The sequence below is a fragment of the Oncorhynchus kisutch genome, linkage group LG1 (genome assembly GCF_002021735.2).
Source record: "Oncorhynchus kisutch isolate 150728-3 linkage group LG1, Okis_V2, whole genome shotgun sequence".
Lineage (NCBI taxonomy): Eukaryota > Metazoa > Chordata > Actinopteri > Salmoniformes > Salmonidae > Oncorhynchus > Oncorhynchus kisutch.
In genome coordinates, this window is record NC_034174.2 from 1145031 (window position 1) to 1167112 (window position 22082).

At 44.3% G+C, this 22082-nt stretch overlaps 1 protein-coding gene across 1 annotated transcript in view; it reads left to right on the plus strand.

The window, feature by feature from the left end:
• LOC109900007 (probable E3 ubiquitin-protein ligase makorin-2) overlaps positions 1–19685 on the plus strand; it is a 60371-nt gene extending 40686 nt beyond the window's left edge. Inside the window, exons 7-8 of the mRNA XM_020495717.2 lie at positions 4041–4185; positions 17862–19685. Of these exons, the coding sequence (XP_020351306.2) occupies positions 4041–4185; positions 17862–18020 (304 nt within the window). The 3' untranslated portion in view covers positions 18021–19685. The remainder of the gene's footprint in view (positions 1–4040; positions 4186–17861) is intronic.
• The last annotated feature ends 2397 nt before the right edge of the window (positions 19686–22082 follow it).

Sequence of the window (22082 nt, forward strand, 5' to 3'; positions counted from 1 at the left end):
TGTGGCTGAGGTGCACCCATGACCGGCTCGGAAACCAGATTGCACAGCGGAGAAGGTGCGGTGGGATTCGAGATGGTCAGTGACCTGTTTGTTGACTTGGCTTTCGAAGACCTTAGGCAGGGCAGGATCAAATCAAATCAAATTTATTTATATAGCCCTTCGTACATCAGCTGATATCTCAAAGTGCTGTACAGAAACCCAGCCTAAAACCCCAAACAGCAAGCAATGCAGGTGTAGAAGCACGGTGGCTAGGAAAAACTCCCTAGAAAGGCCAATACCTAGGAAGAAACCTAGAGAGGAACCAGGCTATGTGGGGTGGCCAGTCCTCTTCTGGCTGTGCCGGGTGGAGATTATAACAGAACATGGCCAAGATGTTCAAATGTTCATAAATGACCAGCATGGTCGAATAATAATAAGGCAGAACAGTTGAAACTAGAGCAGCAGCACAGTCAGGTGGAAGTTGAAACTGGAGCAGATATAGTTGAAACTGGATGGATATAGGTCTGTAACAGTTTGGGTCCAGGGTGTCTCCCCCTTTGAAGAGGGGGATGACTGCGGCAGCTTTCCAATCCTTGGGGATCTCAGACGATATGAAAGAGAGGTTGAACAGGCTGGTAATAGGGGTTGCGACAATGGTGGCAGATAGTTTCAGAAATAGAGGGTCCAGATTGTCAAGCCCAGCTGATTTGTACGGGTCCAGGTTTTGCAGCTCTTTCAGAACATCTGCTATCTGGATTTGGTTAAAGGAGAACCTGGAGAGGCTTGGGCGAGGAGCAGCGGGGGGGGCGGAACTGTTGGCCGAGGTTGAAGTAGCCAGGCGGAAGGCATGGCCAGCCGTTGAGAAATGCTTATTGAAGTTTTCGATAATCATGGATTTATCAGTGGTGACCGTGTTACCTAGCCTCAGTGCAGTGGGCAGCTGGGAGGAGGTGCTCTTGTTCTCCATGGACTTCACGGTGTCCCAGAACTTTTTGGAGTTGGAGCTACAGGATGCAAACTTCTGCCTGAAGAAGCTGGCCTTAGCTTTCCTGACTGACTGCGTGTATTGGTTCCGGACTTCCCTGAACAGTTGCATATCACGGGGACTATTCGATGCTATTGCAGTCCGCCACAGGATGTTTTTGTGCTGGTCGAGGGCAGTCAGGTCTGGGGTGAACCAAGGGCTGTATCTGTTCTTAGTTCTGCATTTTTTGAACGGAGCATGCTTATCTAAAATGGTGAGGAAGTTACTTTTAAAGAATGACCAGGCATCCTCAACTGACGGGATGAGGTCAATGTCCTTCCAGGATACCCGGGCCAGGTCGATTAGAAAGGCCTGCTCACAGAAGTGTTTTAGGGAGCGTTTGACAGTGATGAGGGGTGGTCGTTTGACTGCGGCTCCGTAGCGGACACAGGCAATGAGGCAGTGATCGCTGAGATCCTGGTTGAAGACAGCGGAGGTGTATTTGGAGGGCCAGTTGGTCAGGATGACGTCTATGAGGGTGCCCTTGTTTACAGAGTTAGGGTTGTACCTGGTGGGTTCCTTGATGATTTGTGTGAGATTGAGGGCATCTAGCTTAGATTGTAGGACTGGCGAGGTGTTAAGCATATCCCAGTTTAGGTCACCTAACAGAACAAACTCTGAAGCTAGATGGGGGGCGATCAATTCACAAATGGTGTCCAGGGCACAGCTGGGAGCTGAGGGGGGTCGGTAGCAGGCGGCAACCGTGAGAGAGTAATTTTCAAAATTAGTAGTTCGAACTGTTTGGGTATGGACCTGGAAAGTATGACATTACTTTGCAGGCTATCTCTGCAGTAAAGTGCAACTCCGCCCCCTTTGGCAGTTCTATCTTGACGGAAGATGTTATAGTTGGGTATGGAAATCTCTGAATTTTTGGTGGCCTTCCTGAGCCAGGATTCAGACACAGCAAGGACATCAGGGTTAGCAGAGTGTGCTAAAGCAGTGAGTAAAACAAACTTAGGGAGGAGGCTTCTGATGTTGACATGCATGAAACCAAGGCTTTTTCGATCACAGAAGTCAACAAATGAGGGTGCCTGGGGACATGCAGGGCCTGGGTTTACCTCCACATCACCCGCGGAACAGAGAAGGAGTAGTATGAGGGTGCGGCTAAAGGCTATCAAAACTGGTCGCCTAGAGCGTTGGGGACAGAGAATAAGAGGAGCAGGTTTCTGGGCATGGTAGAATATATTCAGGGCATAATGCGCAGACAGGGGTATGGTGGGGTGCGGGTACAGCGGAGGTAAGCCCAGGCACTGGGTGATGATGAGGGAGGTTGTATCTCTGGACATGCTGGTGGTAATGGGTGAGGTCACCGCATGTGTGGGAGGTGGGACAAAGGAGTTATCAGGGGCGTGAAGAGTGGAACTAGGGGCTCCATTGTGAACTAAAACAATGATAACTAACCTGAACAACAGTATACAAGGCATATTGACATTTGAGATAGACATACAGCGAGGCATACAGTAATCACAGGTGTTGAATTGGGAAAGCTAGCTAAAACAGTAGGCGAGACAACAGCTAATCAGCTAGCACAACAACAGCAGGTAAAATGGCGTAGACTAGGCAACGGGGCCAACAGATAGAACAAACAAGCAGAATGGAGTACCGTGATTAATGGACAGTCCAGCGTGCATCAGCTATGTAGCCAAGAGATCAGTGTCCAGGGGGCAGCGGTGGATGGGGCAGGGAAGCTGGCCTGGCGAGTGTTATCCAGGTAAAAAAAAAAAAACTAACAATGACTAAATAGCTTGTAGCTAGTTAGCTGGTTAGCTTCTGGAGGTTCTTGAGTGTGTTCTAAAAATAAATAAAAAATGATAGCGATTCCGTATCACATTGGGTGAGGCAGGTTTCCGGAAGGTATAAACAAATTAAAAGTCAAAAGAGATAGAAAGTAAATATGGGTCCGGTGAGCGTTTGAGACGCGGCGATTCAGGCGGTTAGCAGGCCTGTGCTAACAAGCTAACAGTTTGTAGGCCCGGGCTAGACAAGGTAGCAGTTAGCGGGCCGGAGCTGGACAAGCTAGCAGTTAGCAGGCCGAATTAGCAAGCAGGGAGATAGCGAGGGCTAGAGAGTTAGCCTTTGGGGGACGTCGCGATGGGGTGAGTCTGTTTATTCCTCTTCATGCGATGACATCGGTAGACCGGTCGTGGGCCCGGGTATTGTAGCTCAGGAGTATGCTACTGTGGTAACACAGGTGCTACGGCCGGGCTAGCTTCAAGCTAAGTGGGTGGAAACGCTAGCCAGGAGTAATCCGAGGTTGCGGTTTAGCTAGATAGCTAGTTGCTGAAAATTCCAGCTGAAAGATGTTCCGTTTGCGGTGGGAATCCGGGGATGAAAAATAAATAGGTCCGTTGTGCTCTGGTTAAAGTCGCGTTGTACGAACAGGCGAGAGCTTTCCGAGCTACAGGTTAGCTGATGACCGGTTAGCTGGAGACCGCTAGCATACCCGCTGGTTAGCTGGCTAGCTTCAGTTGAGGGGTCCCGAAGTAAATATAAATACTTTAGGAAAAATAGCTACATTGGGTGAGTCGGGTTGCAGGAGAGTATTTGGAAGCTTAGGGTTTAGCAAAATGTTTTCAAAGAGATATGTGGAGAAAATATGTAAAAAACGAAAAATAAACGATATATACAGGGACACGACAGGACAGGACGACCTACTGCTACGCCATCTTGGGACGAGATCATAAAGTGGTCTTCCTACTATTGCACACCGCCTCAGTGCTAACAGTGTAACTCTGGTTCATAGGCTCATGATTACTGCTTACAATAGCTGTAGGATAAACAGAGGTATTCCATGCAATTAGGTGCACACAAATTGTGTTTCTTACATTGTGTTTGTCAATGCAGCCTTAAATTTGATGCAGCCTTATGATGACTCATTGTCATGGTAGGGATTACTTGAGCTGTTCTTGGATCATTGAAAAGTCATTGTTTTCCTTCTGCAGTTAGCCATACAAATACTTTGACCAGGGTGCTGGTCCCTAACTCTAACCCTGCCCAGTGTCCTGTTCTCTCCTGTCCTGTTGTCTTCCTTCTGTAGTAAGAAGGCGTGTAAGTACTTTGACCAGGGCCGGGGAACCTGTCCGTTTGGAGGGAAGTGTTTCTACATGCATGCTTACCCTGACGGAACACGGGCCGAGCCGGACAAACCCCGCAAGCAGCTGGGCTCTGAGGGGAACGTGAGGGTAAGAAGCATCACTACTACTATCATTACTCAATGACTCTGTTCTGATTTAGACTTCACTACTGCTATCATTACTCAATGACTCTGTTCTGATTTAGACATCACTACTACTATCATTACTCAATGACTCTGCTCTGACAACACTATCACCACTCGGTTCGATACTGAGACGATACGGCGTTTGTGATCATTTTTTCTTTGGCAGTGCGACACAATTTTAATTGCTCGCCAGGGTCCAAGGGAAAACATGTACCTGGTCATGGTTCGTTTTTGTTTCACAATTAGCTTTTTTTATTATCATGATTTATTCAAACAGTAATGTTTAATTGACCCAAAAAATAAGCCAGCATTCTGAAGTGGCAACAACCGCATGGGAATGTCCCTTTCTGTTTGTGTGCAGTGTGCTCATACTAATCATTAGTATTGCTAGCAGCTACACAGTGGTAGACATTTAGCCACAGAGAATCATTAGCTTCTTTAAAAGGAATAAGCTGTGGATTGTTTTAAATTGCATTGCCTCCAGTCGGAAGGGCCCACAATTTTTGGAGTTACGTCGGTCAGTAAAGAGGCCCAGCCAGGCATTTCGCAATATTTCATCATAGTTTGGAAAGTAAATAGCTATTACTGTGAAGAATGACAAACACTGTCTTTTGCAGTTATTCAAATTCTAGACTTAATTGACTGAACAGTATAGCCTGTCTTATTGGCTATACAGCAGAGCGATTTATCCTTATCCCCGGTGAGTGCACATATTGACTCTTTATCATTGTTGGGTCAGTACCACTTAAATGTGTTTTTGTACATAAAGTGAATTAGAATAGCATGAAATGTGTTTATAAATGCCAAGCAACATACAATACATTTGGAAAATATTCAGACCATTTACATAATTTTCAATAATACTCAGACCCTTTAGTCAGTACTTTGTTGAAGCACCTTTGGCAGCAATTACAGCCTTGGCTATGATGCTACAAGCTTGGCACACCTGTATTTGGAGAGTTTCTCCCATTCTTCTCTGCAGATCTTCTCAAGCTCCCTCAGGTTGGGTGGGGAGTGTCGCTACCCAGCTAATTTCAGGTCTCTCCAGAGATGTTCACGTCTGGGCTCTGGCTGGGTCAGTCAAGGACATTCAGAGACTTGTCCCGAAGCCACAATCTTGGATTCATCAGACCAGAGAATCTTGTTTCTCATGGTCTGTGAGTCCTTTAGGTGCCTTTTGGCAAACTCCAACTGGGATGTTATGTGCCTTTTACTGAGGAGTGTCTTCCGTATGGCCATTCGACCATAAAGACCTGATTGGTGGAGTGCTGCAGAGATGGTTGTCCTTCTGGAAGGTTCTTCCATCTCCACAGAGGAACTCTGGAGCTCTGTCAGAGTGACCATCGGGTTCTTGTTCACCTCCATGAGCAAGGCCCTTCTCCCCTGATTGCTCAGTTTGGCCAGGCGGCCAGCTATAGGAAGAGTCTTGGTGGTTCTAAATTTCTTTCATTTAAGAATGATTAAGGTCACTGTGTTCTAGGGGACCTTCAATGCTGCAAAAAATTTAGTACCTTTCCCCAGATCTGTGCCTCGACACAATCCTTTCTCGTAGCTCTACGGACAATTCCGTTGACCTCATGGCTTGGTTTTTGCTCTGGCATGCACTGTGTCATGACTCTCCTGTGAGGATCCAAAGGATCAGGTTACAGTGTATAAGCTCTACAGAACTCTCTGTCTCTCCCACAGAGGGGGAGATGGATTGGGATGGGGGTTTTATGACACCTCACGCCCATTTGTAAATTGTAAGGCAGCAGATGATTCCTTTATGCTCTAGCATAGGCGACTGGAATGTCTTTGTGCCTTTATGTAGAGTTTACAGCCCAAAACAACCACATCAAACTGTAGTGAAACGCCAAATGGATCTACCTCCTGGTCCTCTTCCCCTGCCTTACCCACCAATTGTAGAGACAGAGATGACCACGCCTACTGAAATACCGGATTGGGCAACGTCACCAGAAGATGACTCAAGCCAACCAACTACTGAACAAGACTGGTGTCAGGAAGAACCACCCTCTGCCTCAAGTGACACCTCTGAATGGGAACTGTTAGACTCATTGCTGATAGAGTAAGGGCACTGTCATAAACGGATGCCCATATATGAACTGTTGTTAATGTGTGGTAAATCAGCTGTGTGTCCTCCAAGTTTGTAGAGGGGAGGACACTCATGTGACCCTGCTAACCGTGAGTAACTACAGGCCCATTAGTATACTACCTGTGGTGTCAAAGGTTGTTGAAAAGTGTGTAGCAGAACAACTGATTGCCCACCTCAACAACAGCCCCTTCACATTACACTCCATGCAGTTTGGCTTCAGAGAAAACACTCTACAGAAACGGCCAACTGCTTTCTTCTGGAAAATGTGAAGTCCAAGATGGACAAATGGGGTGCTGTTGGGGCTGTGTTTCTGGAACTAAGGAAGGCTTTTGATACTGTTAACCATGAGATTCTCATCACAAAATTGTCCAAGTTCAACTTTTCCCCTGATGCCTTGAGATGGATGAAATCATACCTTGAAGGCAGAACTCAGTGTGTCAGAGTGAGCAATGAGCTGTCGCCCACTCGTAGCTATGATGTGGGCGTGCCCCAAGGGTCAATACTGGGGCCCCTCCTGTTCAGCCTGTACATTAATGATCTGCCTTCTGTCTGTACTGGGTCTGAAGTTCAAATGTATGCAGATGATACAGTGATATATGTGCATGCAAAGAGCAAACAACAAGCTGCACAAGAACTCACTACTGTAATGGTCCAGGTTACAAAGTGGCTCAGTGACTCGTGTTTGCATCTCAATGTGAAAAAAACTGTTTGCATGTTTTTCACAAAGAGGGCAACAGATGCTACTGAGCCAGATGTCTATGTGTCAGGGGAGAAGCTCCAGGTGGTATCCGATTTTTAAGTACCTTGGCATCATACTTGATTCCAACCTCTCTTTTAAAAAAGCATGTGAAAAAGGTAATTCAAATAACCAAATTCAACCTAGCTAATTTCCGATTTATATGAAATTGTTTGACTACAGAGGTAGCAAAACTGTACTTCAAATCTATGATACTCCCCCACTTAACATACTGCTTGACTAGTTGGGCCCAAGCTTGCTGTACAACATTAAAACCTATTCAGTCTGTCTACAAACAGGCTCTCAAAGTGCTTGATAGGAAGCCCAATAGCCATCATCATTGTCACATCCTTAGAAAGCATGAGCTCTTGAGTTGGGAAAATCTTGTGCAATACACCGACGCATGTCTTGTATTCAAGATCCTTAATGGCCTGGCTCCCCCTCCACTCAATATTTTTGTTAAACAGAAAACCCAGACATATGGCAGCAGATCCACAAGGTTTGCCATGAGAGGTGACTGTATAGTTCCCCTAAGGAAAAGCACCTTTAGTAAATCTGCATTCTCTGTGAGAGCTTCCCATGTCTGGAATACACTGCCATCAGACACACATAACTGCACCACATATCACACTTTCACAAAATGCTTGAAGACATGGCTAAAGGTCAATCAGATTTGTGAACATGGTCCCTAGCTGTGTGTTGCCGTTCTCCATGTTGTCTGTTGTCTGTAGCTTGTGAGGTGTGGAAACACTTTGTTGCTTTTATGAATTTTGACTTGCTGCTTTTTGTTCTATGCTGCTCTGTCTGTATGCTACGTCTTGCTTGTCCTATGTTGCTCTGTCTGTATGCTATGTCTTGCTTGTTCTATGTTGCTATTGTCTATATTGTAATTGTTTTTAATAACCTGCCCAGGGACTGCGGTTGAAAATTAGCCGGCTGGCTAAAACCGGCATTTTTACTGAAACGTTGATTAATGTGCACTGTCCCTGTAAAATTCTGAATTCATTTAGACAACCATTTGACTTCGGGTAATTGGCACCTGACTCAAATTACTTAAAGATTCTAACTTGTTGGATCTGAGAAGTGTCTCTCTGATATACCGTTTAACTATTGAACAGCTGTCCTGTCGCCTTCGGCCTTGGTGCGTGTATACTGACGCAAATTACATCCAGAGAAAGTCTCAGAAACGTAACCTCTCGATTGAGCTCAGTACCTCCAGGTCATCTACAAGTCCATGCTAGGTAAAGTCTGTTGCGTGGCACAGACTCTTCGATATTCCAGTGGGGCAGGGAATCACCAGCGGGTTCTCTCATCCAGTCCAAACTTGAATCTCTAAATTTAGTAAAGCACCGACTCCAATTCAACCCCTCTCTGCCAGTAGAGGGGAGTCGCTACCTAACTAAATTCTTAAAAGATCTCTGACCGACTGCAACACCGCTCCTGAGCTCGTGGTTCTCCCTGTCATCTTTTAAAGGCAATTAAGTTGAAATATTATATTTTATTAGAGATAAGTGTTATCATTGTACCAGGCATTGTAGAGCATTAAGGCATTTGCGTGTTTTTGAGTAACGCTGTGTGTAACCAAGTAACAAATTGTGTATTTTGAAGTGTGTTTGATTGTAAAAGACAAAAAACAGTGTTTCCAAAAATAAACGGTAGTCTTATTTTGTCTCGAGTAAAACACCCTCCCAAGACAGTTCCGTGCCGGGAGATAACAACTCTGACACTCCCCTCTACCGGGACACTGGAAACGGAGACCAATACTCCATGACAAAGTGAGTTACCATTAAAAGACAAGGAGGAAGGTGTGTCCAGTTTATTTTTATTTTTTTCACCTTTATTTAACCAGGTAGGCTAGTTGAGAACAAGTTCTCATTTGCAACTGCGACCTGGCCAAGATAAAGCATAGCAGTGTGAACAGAGTTACACATGGAGTAAACAATTAACAAGTCAATAACACAGTAGAGAAAAAAAGGGGAGTCTATATACATTGTGTGCAAAAGGCATGAGGAGGTAGGCGAATAATTACAATTTTGCAGATTAACACTGGAGTGATAAATGATCAGATGGTCATGTACAGGTAGAGATATTGGTGTGCAAAAGAGCATAAAAGTAAATAAATAAAAACAGTATGGGGATGAGGTAGGTAAAAATGGGTGGGCTATTTACCGATAGACTATGTACAGCTGCAGCGATTGGTTAGCTGCTCAGATAGCAGATGTTTGAAGTTGGTGAGGGAGATAAAAGTCTCCAACTTCAGCGATTTTTGCAATTCGTTCCAGTCACAGGCAGCAGAGAACTGGAACGAAAGGCGGCCAAATGAGGTGTTGGCTTTAGGGATGATCAGTGAGATACACCTGCTGGAGCACGTGCTACGGAAGGGTGTTGCCATCGTGACCAGTGAACTGAGATAAGGCGGAGCTTTACCTAGCATGGACTTGTAGATGACCTGGAGCCAGTGGGTCTGGCGACGAATATGTAGCGAAGGCCAGCCGACTAGAGCATACAAGTCGCAGTGGTGGGTGTTATAAGGTGCTTTAGTGACAAAACGGATGGCACTGTGATAAACTGCATCCAGTTTGCTGAGTAGAGTGTTGGAAGCAATTTTGTAGATGACATCGCCGAAGTCGAGGATCGGTAGGATAGTCAGTTTTACTAGGGTAAGTTTGGCGGCGTGAGTGAAGGAGGCTTTGTTGCGGAATAGAAAGCCGACTCTTGATTTGATTTTCGATTGGAGATGTTTGATATGAGTCTGGAAGGAGAGTTTGCAGTCTAGCCAGACACCTAGGTACTTATAGACGTCCACATATTCTAGGTCGGAAACATCCAGGGTGGTGATGCTGGTCAGGCGTGCGGGAGCAGGCAGCGAACGGTTGAAAAGCATGCATTTGGTTTTACTAGCGTTTAAGAGCAGTTGGAGGCCACGGAAGGAGTGTTGTATGGCATTGAAGGTCGTTTGGAGGTTAGATAGCACAGTGTCCAAGGACGGGCCGGAAGTATATAGAATGGTGTCGTCTGTGTAGAGGTGGATCAGGGAATCGCCCGCAGCAAGAGCAACATCATTGATATATACAGAGAAAAGAGTCGGCCCGAGGATTGAACCCTGTGGCACCCCCATCAGTAGTGATTCATTAATTGTCTTATCGATCTATCTAAGTTTTATTATCCAAGTGATACATAGCCGACGGGCAGAGTAGTGAGACTACGTTGACTAAAGGTCTTCACACTTTAAACTAGATACATCACAGAAGGGAAATACTCAATCCGAGGGAAATCATATAGAGACAGGTAGGAAGAAGGCTTAATAACAACTCAAGGATCCATTAGTGGTGTAAAAGGAGTCTAGAGGATAAACGTGGTGTTCACACATCCCAGCTAGAGCTAGACCGTTGAGAGTGACAAGGCAAAAGACCTCTCTACGCGGACAACGTATCGACAAAGAAAGAGAGGCAGGGCTACGCGAGCGGTCCTGGTTATACCGAGATAACCTGAAGTATCTATAGTGCCCTGTCCAATCCAGGGAACGGGACGCTAACCACCTCTAGCACCCCGCTGCCGGCCAACCGGCGGGGCTGAAGGTTTAACAATGGACACGGGACACTATATATTTAGTTGTCTATCAGATCATAGTAAATTGTGATACCTTGCCTCGTAACTAGCTACGCCCCAGGGAACCCAGAGAGCCTGCCAGCAAGCCAGAAACACATTTTAATTAAGAATTAACATACCAGACTAGGATGACCACGCACTGCAACCGATTAAACTGATTCATCATTTAACTGTAATTAACTAGGAAGTCGGGGCACCAAGGAAAATATTCAGATTACAAAGTTATAATTTCCTAAAATAACTTTTCAGATATTTTATATCTGATCATATAGTCTTCTGATTAATGAATGATTTATTTTACCTCACGTTAGTCTCATTCCAAACGTCGTAAATTGTTGGTTATCTGCACGAACCCAGTCTTTACTATGAGTCACCCATACATCAATTGTCTTAAAATCATTTATTTATTACTAACTAAGTAATTCACAGAAATGCATAAACAAACAAAGTCAATATGGTTACAAGAAATCATAAGGGAATGTGCCCCTAGTGGGCTAAACCGGCATCGCGGCTTGGTGGACAAAATGGGGAGTGGGGGTCAGCTGAGAAGTCACTACAGAGTTGATAATTATAACAATTGAAATGCTAATCCTTTACACATGAACGCTCACTCACCTGGGAACAATTGCAATCAATATATATATTTACGCTCAGTGTGTCGTCATGATCGCTGTTGAAAAGTTTGTTTATTTTGTAGAATCGTCCGTCTCTCTCTCTGTTGTGGTTATTGTGGATAGTTCAGAGTGACATTCATTCATGTTGTTGTAGAATGTATGTTTCGGCGGTTGTCGTTCTTCACATTCAATGATACTGAATTCCTAGCTGCAGACTAGTAATTAATATCAGACTTGTTCTTATTCTGTTGGTATCGATAGTCTAAGAGTTTAACCACGTGGTATGGTTAAAAGATTCAGCAATGGTCTGCAACCGTTGTACTTTGAGAGAAACATGGTCTGGTGATAATTTCTCAAAGTTGGGTTTTATTCGGATTTGCAGAGAAGGGGCTGTCCCAGGATGCCTGACCCTAAATGGGCTCAGGGGCGGTCCTCTGATTTAGTTCAACTCAAAAGGGAACTAAACAGACCAAAATCACATTGTAAAATCGTGTAAACAGTATCATACTCACTCATTCATCTTTTACGACAATTAGATTTAAACCTCATATCTGAGGCTATTATATAAACAGCGTTATGGTAATGTGGCCACACCGTCTCCCATGAGCTTCCCCAAGTTGTGACAAACGGACCAGTTCGTAACTGGATTCTTCACCGATCTTTTGTACCTTCTCCGGAAAATGAAATTTGTTCGGACCTCAAGTTCTGTGAAGTGGAAGAAATTCCTTTGTTCTCTATGAAAATTCACTCTGTCTCTTATACTGTGTGGCCATGAGGCAGGGTCTTCTCCTCAGGAATGTACGACCTCTCTCTGACCACAGCAGCCTAGTTGAAGGAGGCAAGGGGGAGGCAGGGAGAGGGGGATGGGGCTTGCTGTACCCAAAGAGGGCAACGTCATGACACAGGTCTGGAGAGAACCACGGGCTATATCTGTTCCTGGTTCTACATTTCTTGAATGCGGTATGCTCATTTAAGATGGTGGGGAAGGCATTTAAAAAATACAAATCAGGCATCCTCTACAGACGGGATGAGATCAATATCCTTCCAGGATACCCCTGCCAGGTCGATTAGAAAGGCCTGCTCGCTGAAGTGTTTCAGGGAGCGTTTGACAGTGATGAGTGGAGGTCGTTTGACCGCTGACCCATTACGGATGCAGGCAATGAGGCAGTGATCGCTGAGATCTTGGTTGAAGACCGAGATAGCCTGCAGAGTTCTGTCCTACTATCTTTGCAGTAGATTGCAACACCGCCCCCCTTTGGCTGTTCTATCTAGTCTGAAAATGTTGTAGATTTCAGAATTTTTGGTGGTCTTCCTAAGCCAGGATTCAGACACGGCTAGAACATCTGGGTTGGCAGAGTGTGCTAAAGCATTGAATAAAACAAAGTTAGGGAGGAGGCTTCTAATGTTAACATGCATGAAACCAAGGCTATTACGGTTACAGAAGTCATCAAAAGAGAGCGCCTGGGGAATAGGAGTGGAGCTAGGCACTGCAGGGCCTGGATTAACCTTTACATCACCAGAGGAACAGAGGAGGAGTAGGATAAGGGTACGGCTAAAAGCTATGAGAATTGGTCGTCTAGAACGGCTGGAACGGAGAGTAAAAGGAGGTTTCTGGGGGCGATTAAATAGCTTCAAGTTATAATGTACAGACAAAGGTATGGTAGGATGTGAATACACCAGAGGTAAACCTAGATATTGAGTGATGATGAGAGAGATATTGTCTCTAGAAACATAATTGAAACCAGGTGATGTCATCACGTGTGGGTGGTAGAACTGAAAGGTTGGATAAGGTATAATGAGCAGGGCTAGAGGCTCTACAGTGAAATAAGCCAATAAACACTAACCAGAAGCGCAATGGACAAGGCATATTGACATTAAGGAGAGGCATGCTTAGTCGAGTGATCATAAGGGGCCAGTGAGTAGTGAGGTTGGTTGGGGTCATGGCAATTCAGACAGCTAGCCGGGCCATCGGTAGCAAGCTGGCATAGGATGGAGGTCTGTTTTTAGCCACCCCGTGCGTTTCCGTCGGTAGATTAGTGGGGTTCCGTGAGGTAGAGGGGATCAATCCAATTGGCAAAATAGATTTATAGTTATAGTGACCCAAGAAAAATTGTCCGATAGACCTATTCAGATAGCAGTCGATAAGACAGCTAACGATTAGTGAGCCGCAGATGGGCGTTCAGGTAACGTCGCACAGAGGGGCCAGTTGGGCAGATAACGTCGGTAGTCCAGTCGTGAAGGCCCGGTGGGGATGATACATGATTAATTTAATCGGGTAATAATTAAACGTGAGGTAATTATTTGATGAATATCATGTCATCACATTAATGATAGTCACAACAACTTTTAACTGTGGAACCTTATATAGAGAGTTGTGTGCCTTTCCAAATCATCAACATCTCAAGGATGATCAATGGAAACAAGATGCACCTGAGCTCAATTTCATCTCATAGCAAAGGGTCTGAATACTTATCTAAATAAGTTTATTTTATTTTGAATACATTTGCATACATTTCTAAGCCTGTTTTCACTTTTTCATTATGGGTTATTGTGTGTAGATTGAGGGGGGAAAACATATTTGGTCCATTTTAGAATAAGACTAACGTAACAAAATGTGTTAAAAGGGAAGTGGTCTGAATACTTTCTGAATGCACTATACCTGATATAGCCTAGGACTACTCTACACCACTACTTACTCAGCCAACAGTGATTAAGTTATATTATTAGGCTCAATTATGATTATCCAATCTAATCATCACATTAGTAATAGTAGGCTTTCTTAGTCTGCAAATGTGATGATAGATGCATGGAATGCTTTATTATAAAGGTGCAATTTTATGGGTTAGGGTTAATGACTGCTCTGATAGTCTTATCACCACTACTTTTCATTTTTATTTAACTTGGCAAGTCGGTTAAGAACAAATTCTTATTTACAATGACTGCCTACCTGGGAACAGTGGGTTAACTGCCTTGTTCAGGGACAGATTTTTACCTTGTCGGGGATTCGATCCAACAACCTTTCGGTTACTGGCCCAACGCTCTAAACACTAGGTAATTTCTCCGAGATGGTACCATTGCTAATACTGAACCTCTATACAACACTACCATGATGCTAATCCCAAATGGCGCTCAATCCCAAAATGGCACCGACACAGGGGGCTGCCTTGCTTCTAGTCCTAAGGAAACTGCATTATTTTGTTTATTTATGTATTATTTCTTACATTGTTAGCCCATAAATCTTAAGTGTTAACACATACAGCCGTGAAGAACTATTGGATATCAGAGTAACGTCAATTTACCAGCACCACGACCAGGAATACGACTTTCCCGAAGTGGATCCTTTGTCCAAACCTCCCAGGGCATTTGCACCGATTCCAGAGGCTGACCCAAAACAATGTCACCAGAGAAGAGGTAGAGGGAGCAGTCTTCAGGTCAAACTTCAGAGGCGTGCAAACCACCCACCGCTTCTGAGTATATTATTCGCTAATGTCCAGTCTCTAGACGAAATTAGGGCAAGGCTTGCTTTCCAGAGAGACATCGGGGATTGTAACTTCCTCTGATTCACAGAAACATGGCTCTCTCGAGATATACTATCGGAGTCCGGTGGTGGCTGGTGTGTTTACGGACATATTCAATCGTTGTCCACACATACTTCAAGATGGCCACCATTGTTCCTGTACCCTAGAAGGCAAAGATAACTGACTACCGCCAACTTAATGACAACCGCCAATTAGTACTCAATTCTGTCATCATGAAGTGCTTTGAGAGTCAAGGATCATATCACCTCCACCTTACCGGTCACTCTAGACCCACTTCAATTTGCTTACCACCCCAATAGGTCCACAGACGATGCAATCGCCATCACACTGCACATTTCCCTATCTATCCCACCTGGACAAGAATAATACCTATAATGCTGTTCATTGACTACAGCTCAGCATTCAACACCATGGTACCCTCCAAGCTCATCTTTAAGCTTGAGGCCCTGCGTCTCAACCCCGCCCTGTGCAATTCGGTCCTGAACTTCCTGGCGGGCCGCCCCCAGGTGGTGAAGGTAGGAAACAACATCTCCACTTCGCTGATCCTTAACACTGGGGCCCCACAGGGGTGCGTGCTCAGCCCCCTCCTGTGCTCCCTGTTCACCCATGACTGCGTGGCCATGCACGCCTCCAACTCAATCATCAAGTTTGCAGACAACACAACAGTAGTTGGCTTGATTACCAACAATGACGAGACCGCCTACAGGGAGGAGGTGAGGGCTCTCGGGGTGTGGTGTCAGGAAAACAACCTCTCACTTAACGTCAACAAAACAAAGGAGATCAGGAAACAGACAGCAGTTTTTTTTTAAGTTCCTCTGTGTACATATCACGGACAAATTGAAATGGTCCAAACACACAGACAGTGTGGTGAAGGCTCAACAGCGTCTCTCCAACCTCAGGAGGCTGAAGAAATTTGGCTTGTCATCTAGAACTTTCACAAACTTCTACAGGTACACAACTGAGAGCAACCTGTCGGGCTGTATCACAGCCTGGTAGGGCAACTGCACCGCCCTCAACCGCAGGGCTCTCCAGAGGTTGGTGCGGTCTGCACAAAGCATCACAGATGGCAAACTGCCTTCCCTCCAGGACACCTACAGCACCCGATGTCACAGGAAGGCCAAAAAGATCAAGGACCACAACCACCCGAGCCAGTGCCTGTTCACCCCACTACCATCCAGAAGGTGAGGTCTGTACAGGTGCATCAAAGCTGGGACCGAGAGACTGAAAAACAGCTTCTATCTCAAGGCCATCAGACTGTTAAATAGTCATCACTAACAGAGCCTGCTGCCTACATACAGACTTGAAATCATTGGGTACTTTAATAAATGAATCACTAGTCACTTTAATGCCACTTTAATAATGTTTACATATCTTGCATTACTCATCTCCATATGTATATACTGTATTTTATACCACCTATTGCGTCTTGCCTATGCCGCTCTGTCATTGCTCATCCATATATTTATATGTATATATTCTTATTTCATTCCTTTAGATTTGTGTGTATTAGGTATTTGTTGTGGAATTGTTGGATTACAGGTCAGATATTGCTGCACTGTCGGAAATAGAAGCTCGAGCATTTTGCGTCACTCACAATAACATCTGCTAACCATGTGTATGTGACCAATAACATCTGCTAACCATGTGACCAATAACGTCTGCTAACCATTTGACCAATAACGTCTGCTAACCATGTGACCAATAACGTCTGCTAACCATGTGACCAATAACGTCTGCTAACCATGTGTATGTGACCAATATAATACTGAAACTCTATGCAACACTACCATGATGCAATTTAAAATTTCAAAAAATTATTGAACATTTATTTAACTAGGTAAGTCAGTTAAGAACAAATTATTATTTACAATGATGGCCTACCAAAAGGCAAAATGCCTCCTGCGGGGACAGGCAAAAAAATAAACGTCCTCTCACTGTCAACTGCGTTTATTGTCAGCAAACTTAACATGTGTAAATATTTGCATGAACATAAGATTCAACAACTGAGACATAAACTGAACAAGTTCCACAGACATGTGACTAACAGAAATGGAATCATGTGTCCCAGACATAGTAATCACACCTGTGGGGAGACGAGCATTCTTCTTACCAAACCACATTACCAGAACAAGGTTAAGGGTAGAGACAGCTTGTTAGACACTAAGAAATCTTTGTTGTAGAGCATTTAACCCAAAATCCGGGGAGGGGCCAGCTGAGTATAAGACTGTATCATCTGCATATAAATGGATGAGAGAGCTTTCTACTGCCTGCGCTATGTTGTTAATGTAAATTGAGAAGAGCGTGGGGCCTAGGATGGAGCCTTGGGGTACTCCTTTGGTGACAGGCAGTGGCTGAGACTGCAGATTTTCTGACTTTACACACTGCACTCTTTGAGAGAGGTAGTTAGCAAACCAGGTCAAAGACCCTCAGGGATACCAATACTCCTTAGCCGGCCCACAAGAATGGTCTACCATATCAAAAGCTTTGGCCAGGTCAATAAAATAGCAGCACAACATTGCTAATACTGAACCTCTATACAACACTACCATGATGCTAATACTGAGCCTCTATACAACACTACCATGATGCTAATACTGAGCCTCGATACAACACTACCATGATGCTAATACTGAGCCTCTATACAACACTACCATGATGCTAATACTGAGCCTCGATACAACACTACCATGATGCTAATACTTCACCACTACCATGATTTTATTTTTATTTATTTAAACTTTATATAACTAGGCAAGTCAGTCAAGAACAATGACTGCCTACACCGGCCAAACCCTAACCTGGACGACGCTGGGCCAACTTTGCATCCCCCTATGGGACCCTCAATCATGGCCGGTTGTGATACACCCTGAAATCGAACCAGGGTCTTTAGTGGTGCCTCTAGCACTGATATACATTGCCTTGGACAGCTGCGCCACTCGGGGGCCCACTGCTAATACTGAACCTCTATACAACACTAACATGATGCAAATACTAAACCGGTACAAAGATTAAAGTAGTTGGTGTGATTTCTCCTGTGTTGTCTTGTAGTTCCTGAACTCTGTCCGTCTGTGGGACTTCATCGAGGAGCGCGAGCAGCGCAGTGTTGCCCAGCCGCAGGAAGATGAGGTCAGCGAACTGAGAGAACTCTTCATGCAGATGTCTGGTCCAGGAGGGGAGGAGAGCAGTGCAGTGTCTGCCCAGCCCTGAGCCCTCACCCTGGGGCCCTAACTACCTGTTATCCAGGCCTAGCCCCAGCACTCTGACCAACGGCTCATATCAAAATGCAAACATACATACGACACTGGACAATAAAATGTACTCACTAGTAAGCCTTTCATGTTGATGGTTTCAGGCTTTTTTTAAATGATATTTTTACTCATGGTACATTTGTGTGGAAAATAACATAGTAAATCTGTACATAGAGCTGTAATCTTCCTGTACCTCAACCCGGCACCCCTCCTACGGGCAGCATGGAAGAGCACCAGTAATGTGTGGAAAATAACATAGTAAATCTGTACATAGAGCTGTAATGGTTCTGTACCTCAACCCGGCACCCCTCCTACGGGCAGCATGGAAGAGCACCAGTAATGTGTGGAAAATAACATAGTAAATCTGTACATAGAGCTGTAATCTTCCTGTACCTCAACCCGGCACCCCTCCTACGGGCAGCATGGAAGAGCACCAGTAATGTGTGGAAAATAACATAGATCTGTACATAGAGCTGTAATCTTCCTGTACCTCAACCCGGCACCCCTCCTACGGGCAGCATGGAAGAGCACCAGTAATGTGTGGAAAATAACATAGATCTGTACATAGAGCTGTAATCTTCCTGTACCTCAACCCGGCACCCCTCCTACGGGCAGCAAAGAGCACCAGTAATGTGTGGAAAATAACATAGATCTGTACATAGAGCTGTAATCTTCCTGTTAGAGAAGCTGCTATATTTTCCAGATATGTTTTAGATCATTTATCTCTGCTTTTTATATGAATGGGGTAGACATCTATAGAATGAACCATAAGGTCATAGTTTTCAAGTACAGTGAAATGCCTTTACTTTCTTTTCATTGGATCTATAGAATCAGTTTGAGGTTGTATAGATAGATCAGACCGCCTCTCAGCCAGGCCACAACAAGTGTTACACTTAGGTCACATATAGACATTTTTAAAAGAAACAAAACGTGGAATTCAAATCAATGCACCCAGGGGCTCTATTCAAGCTGGATTGCTGAAGTGATAGGAATTACTTTCATTTTCGATTGAGCCGACATATTCAGTGTTCACTGTGAATGCGGTCTCTGCTGACACAGTAACATTGGCTTTAAATTTAAATCCTGCTGTAACGCTGAACTTCCACAATACGGATTGAATAGAGCCCCAAGTCTGTTACATACTCGTTGTCCATGAAGGTATGGTGTGTTCATTTAGAGGCTTTTGCATTTACGTTGCAACTAGTTCCTTCTATAGGAATTATTTAGTGTTGATGGATGCTCACATTATGAGGTTTAGTGACTTTATCCTTTTAATGGTATAAAATGATGTTGACCTTATTATCCTACATCATTCATCTATAGTAAGAGAATAAAGCAGACCCTGGGTGATCTATCAGTCAGCCTGTAGAGGTGCAGAGGAATGAGCTCCTACCAGTAGTCGTCTCTATTATCTAATGTATTGAGTGAAGCTGCCTGGGGAGACTAAACTATAGTGTTTAGATAATATTATACTACCATGTTTAATGTATATTCTATGGGAAATCAGAATCACTATGTTGGCTTTTATTTATCCAATTTCTTTTCAGTTTGAATGATTATTTCCAAAAAGAAATTCAATAGCAGCAGTCCATTCATTCAATAAAGAAAATGTTTGACAGCAGAGTAATATGAGTGTTATTTCACCTCCCTTTAACATAGGGGTTAATGTATAGATTGAGGCCAGACAATATAGTACTGCTTTATATCCTGCGGTTCACAACCCTGGTTGTACGGCTGGAATGGTGTGGGTGAGTATGTCGTAGTTTTTGACGATAGCATGCTATTCACCTGCTAATTGTTCTGGGTGGAGATCTAAGAAATGAAGGTGTTGCTATAGTAATGCTATATTCTGACCTTGACTTAATTCCCCCTACGCACGCGCGAGGAAACCATGAATACGGTGGAGCGAACCTTCCGTTTCCAAGAGGAAAAAGCATCTCCTTTTTCCTGATAGAAATAGCATTCTCCATGCACTGTAATTTATAAATTGATGAGATCTATTGATAAGAGCTAGGTAAATGAGTAATCTGTTTGGAGAAGGGGTTTGTAAATACACATTCATTGTTTTACATGAGTTTTTCTTATGATCCCTAGAGATGAATGTGAAACCAGTTATATGGAAGCAAACTGAAAGTCCTATCAACATGACATGTATTGTGACTCCTTTTCCATAGTGAAGTAGGCTATACATAGCTGTGTCGTTATTCACAATTTTAATTGTGTGCCCTCAATTTGCTTGGATGAAATTTGGAGACCCAAGCTATAGGCTTCTGTTGGGCTGAACCCAAGCTATAGGCTTCTGTTGGGCTGAACCCAAGCTATAGGCTTCTGTTGGGCTGAACCCAAGGTATAGTCTGCTGTGGGCTGAACCCTAGCTATAGTCTTCTGTAGGGCTGAACTCTAGCTCTTGTCTTCTGGGGGGCTGAACCCAAGCTATAGGTTTCTGTAGGACTGGCCACCCCACATAGCCTGGTTCCTCTCTAGGTTTCTTCCTAGGTTTTGGCCTTTCTAGGGAGTTTTTCCTAGCCACCGTGCTTCTACACCTGCATTGCTTGCTGTTTGGGGTTTTAGGCTGGGTTTGAGATATCAGCTGATGTACGAAGGGCTATATAAATACATTTGATTTGTAGGGCCGAACATGCGAAGTTGATGTATTCAGAATGTTTTAATTATATACCTTTCTCAGTTTTATTTTACAATTTGTGTCATGTTAAATATTAGACATTATTGCGAGCCACCGTCAGTAATACCAACATACATTTACAGTGCATTCTGAAAGTATTCAGACCCCTTGACCTTTTCTACATTTTGTTATGTTACAGCCTTATTCAAAATGGATTAATGAGGAAAACAATTAATTTAATCTACACACAATACCCCATAATGACAAAGTGAAAATAGGTTTTTAGAAATTATTTATTTACATAAGTATTCAGACCCTTTGCTATGAGGCTTGCAATTGAAGGTGCATCATGTGTCCAATCAATCAAATGTATTTATAAAGCCCTTTTCACATCAGTCGATGTCACAAAGTGCTGTACAGAAACCCATCCTAAAACGGCAAAAAGCAGGCAATGCAGATGTCGAAGCACGGTGGCTTGGAAAAACTCCCTAGAAAAAACATAGAGGAAAAGTGCTCTGAGGGGTGGCCAGTCCTCTTCTGGCTGTGCTGGGTTGAGAATATAACAGTACATGGCCAAGATGTTCAAAAATTCATAGATGACCAGCAAGGTCAAATATTAATAATTACAAAGATTGTCGAGGGTGCAACAGGTCAGTACCTCAAGAGTAAATGTCTGTTGGCTTTTCATAGCCGAGCATTCAGAGTTCGAGACAGCAGGTAAGATGGAGAGAGAGAGTCGGAAACAGCAGGTCCGGGAAACGGTAGCACGTCCAGTGAACAGGTCAGAGTTCCATAGCACCAGGAAAAGCAGTTGAAACTGGAGCAGCAGCACGGACAGGTGGACTGGGGACAGCAAGGAGTCATCAGGCCAGGTAGTCCTGAGGCATGGTCCCAGGGCTCAGGTAAAAGCACAGACCCCACAACACTAGAGGTATATCCGCAAACCACCAACGTATTACCCTGAGACATGGCTTAGTATAACCCAGGAAGCTCTCCCCCACGGCACGATCTTCCTGTACCTCAACCCGGCACCCCTCCTACGGGCAGCATGGAAGAGCACCAGTAAGCCAGTGACTCAGCCCCCATAATAGGGTCAGAGGCAGATAATCCCAGTGGATAGAAGGGAACCTGCCAGGCAGAGACAGCAAGGGCGGTTCGTCGCTCCAGTGCCTTTCTTTTCACCTTCGCACCCCTGGGCCAGACTACACTCAATCATAGGACCTACTGAAGAGATGAGTCTTCAATAAAGGCCGAGACCAAGTCTGCGTCTCTCTACAGATGTGGATCGTCCGCAAAAGTTAACATTATGTTTCTGAATGACATCACCAAGAGGTAAAATATATAGTGAAAACAATAGTGGTCCTAAAACGGAACCTTGAGGAACACCGACACTTACAA